This window comes from Portunus trituberculatus, chromosome 41 (assembly GCF_017591435.1).
Source record: "Portunus trituberculatus isolate SZX2019 chromosome 41, ASM1759143v1, whole genome shotgun sequence".
Lineage (NCBI taxonomy): Eukaryota > Metazoa > Arthropoda > Malacostraca > Decapoda > Portunidae > Portunus > Portunus trituberculatus.
In genome coordinates this window covers 1,155,161-1,157,118 of record NC_059295.1, presented here as the reverse complement: position 1 = coordinate 1,157,118, position 1,958 = coordinate 1,155,161, and the positions used below count along the sequence as shown (strand labels likewise).

The following is a 1,958-nucleotide window of genomic DNA, read 5'->3' as shown; positions in this document are numbered from 1 at the left end:
TATAGAAGTGACATTCATCGGCCTAGAAACATGGGACATTTAATAACTTGTTTATGTAGGTATCTGTCTACACTTCATTATGACTTGTTCCTCCAGAAACAGTGCAAGTGATGATATGACATTAGAAGCAACTACCCTTATCTTATAATGCATCCTTGCAGATTCATGTAAATGTTGAAAGGACTCTCGCTTGTCACTTTGGCTGTACAGTAAACCCAGGCACCAAAATCCAACCCAGATTGATACAGTAACAGCAATCATCCACAAATCTTGCCATTTCATGCTAAACACAGGCATTACTGGGCATTAAAACATTCAATACAACCTTCAGTTGCTATTGGTTGCTAAATATGTAGTGGGTAGGAGTTTTCCTGCCTGGGCTGAGCAAGGTGAATATGATGATACTAATGGTATGGAAATGTGCTAAACATTACACCACAGATGCTGATCATTACATGAAAAAAAATACTAAATGAAGAAAAAAATCACTTGCATGCACATAATGACAGACTAGTTTCTGAAGTGGTACGTATAGTACAGTACATAAAGAATGCACACTTCAAAACATACCAAGAAGAAAGGCATCTCCGAATTCACCCCGCTGGAATCTCCTGTCGAGGATGCTGTTCTCCTATACAAATGAATCATATGTGCTTCCAGGGAAACGGCAGCAATAGTCTTGAAAAATGTAGTCTGCATTACACACAACTTGTATGTTCAGTGAATGGAAATTCTTTCTATTGATGTACAGTTCTTCATCAACTGGTGGGGCAGCAATCGGGATGTGTGTTCCATCGATGATGCCAATCACATTTGGAAAATTGGCAATTCCATATAATTTTCTCTTTGTTACCTTGGCTTCCTCTAGTCCTGATGCAAAGAAAAGGTTGCTTATTCACACAATGCAAAATAGATGTAAATTACATTAATATTCACTGCTTCATAATATTATACACATTTAACAAAAATTACAAACTAGGTAAGTAAAAAGCTATACGTACAGTAATTCAGTAAGTAATATTGTCACCATTTCTAAATTTACCCTTTGGCATAACATCTACATTATAAATGCAATTTGTCCATGAATAGATAAATAAACAAATTATATATATATATATATATATATATATATATATATATATATATATATATATATATATATATATATATATATATTTATTTATTTATTTATTTATTACTTTTTCCATTAGGTGTAAAAGTTTTCTTTTAGTTTTCTTTTCATAGGTTTAGTTATAGGTTATGTTAATCTATAAAGTGTTTCAGTAACTACCATGCTACCCAAAAGGAAATTAATATTCCATAGTACAGTATACTGAACCAGCAGATTTTATCTATAAAACATAAAAACATAATTTTAGGCATGACCAAGTATTTCCTTAAAAGCTTTTTCTATATGTTTCCTAGAAAAAAAAAAAGGCACTCCCATCATGTATTAGTCCCTTCTGATATGAGTCTCCTATAGTTCAGTGGCAATGATTAGGTTTAGTTAGGTTTGGTTAGGTTAGAGTGAATTGGTTAAGTTAGTTTACATTTAGGTTGAGTTTAAATCTGGGAGTGTACTATATATGTTACATGCACTATTTCTTACCAGATACATATATGAAGTAGTACAGTAGTACATACCTCTTGGAATCCGTGTTTCTCTATGTGACGCTGTATACAGCACATCTTTCACTCTGTTGATGACTCTGCTGACACATCCTTGTGTTAATCCATATGTGTCTGCCAACACACTTTGGAATGACCCACTGGCATAAAATCTAAATGTCATCAACACCTGTAAATGACATGGCACTGCATGGAGTGCAGGAGTCTATAATAACTCAACAAGTGTTCATCACTAAAAGCAAATGGATCTGTTCGGTCTCTAAATCTTATTTCACGTCTCCAGGCCCTGTTTACTGCAACATCATGTTGCAATACAACTTGTAACTCCA

The 1,958-nt window shown here is 33.9% G+C and overlaps 1 protein-coding gene across 1 annotated transcript; it reads right to left on the bottom strand.

Moving 5' to 3' along the window:
* Positions 1 to 375: 375 nt before the first annotated feature.
* On the bottom strand, positions 376 to 1,958 carry LOC123517164 (putative nuclease HARBI1). Its single transcript, XM_045277147.1, has 2 exons — positions 1,645 to 1,958; positions 376 to 870 (listed from the first exon to the last, which is right to left on the bottom strand). The coding sequence occupies exons 1-2, from the start codon at positions 1,790 to 1,792 to the stop codon at positions 632 to 634; spliced, it is 387 nt and encodes a 128-aa protein (XP_045133082.1). The 5' UTR covers positions 1,793 to 1,958; the 3' UTR covers positions 376 to 631.

Excerpts from the sequence above, each read along its gene's own strand:
- LOC123517164 (XM_045277147.1), bottom strand. The coding sequence starts at position 1,792 with ATGACATTTAGATTTTATGCCAGTGGGTCATTCCAAAGTGTGTTGGCA. Across the intron at positions 871-1,644 it reads AGAAACACGGATTCCAAGAG|GACTAGAGGAAGCCAAGGTA; the intron begins GTATGTACTACT and ends TCTTTGCATCAG.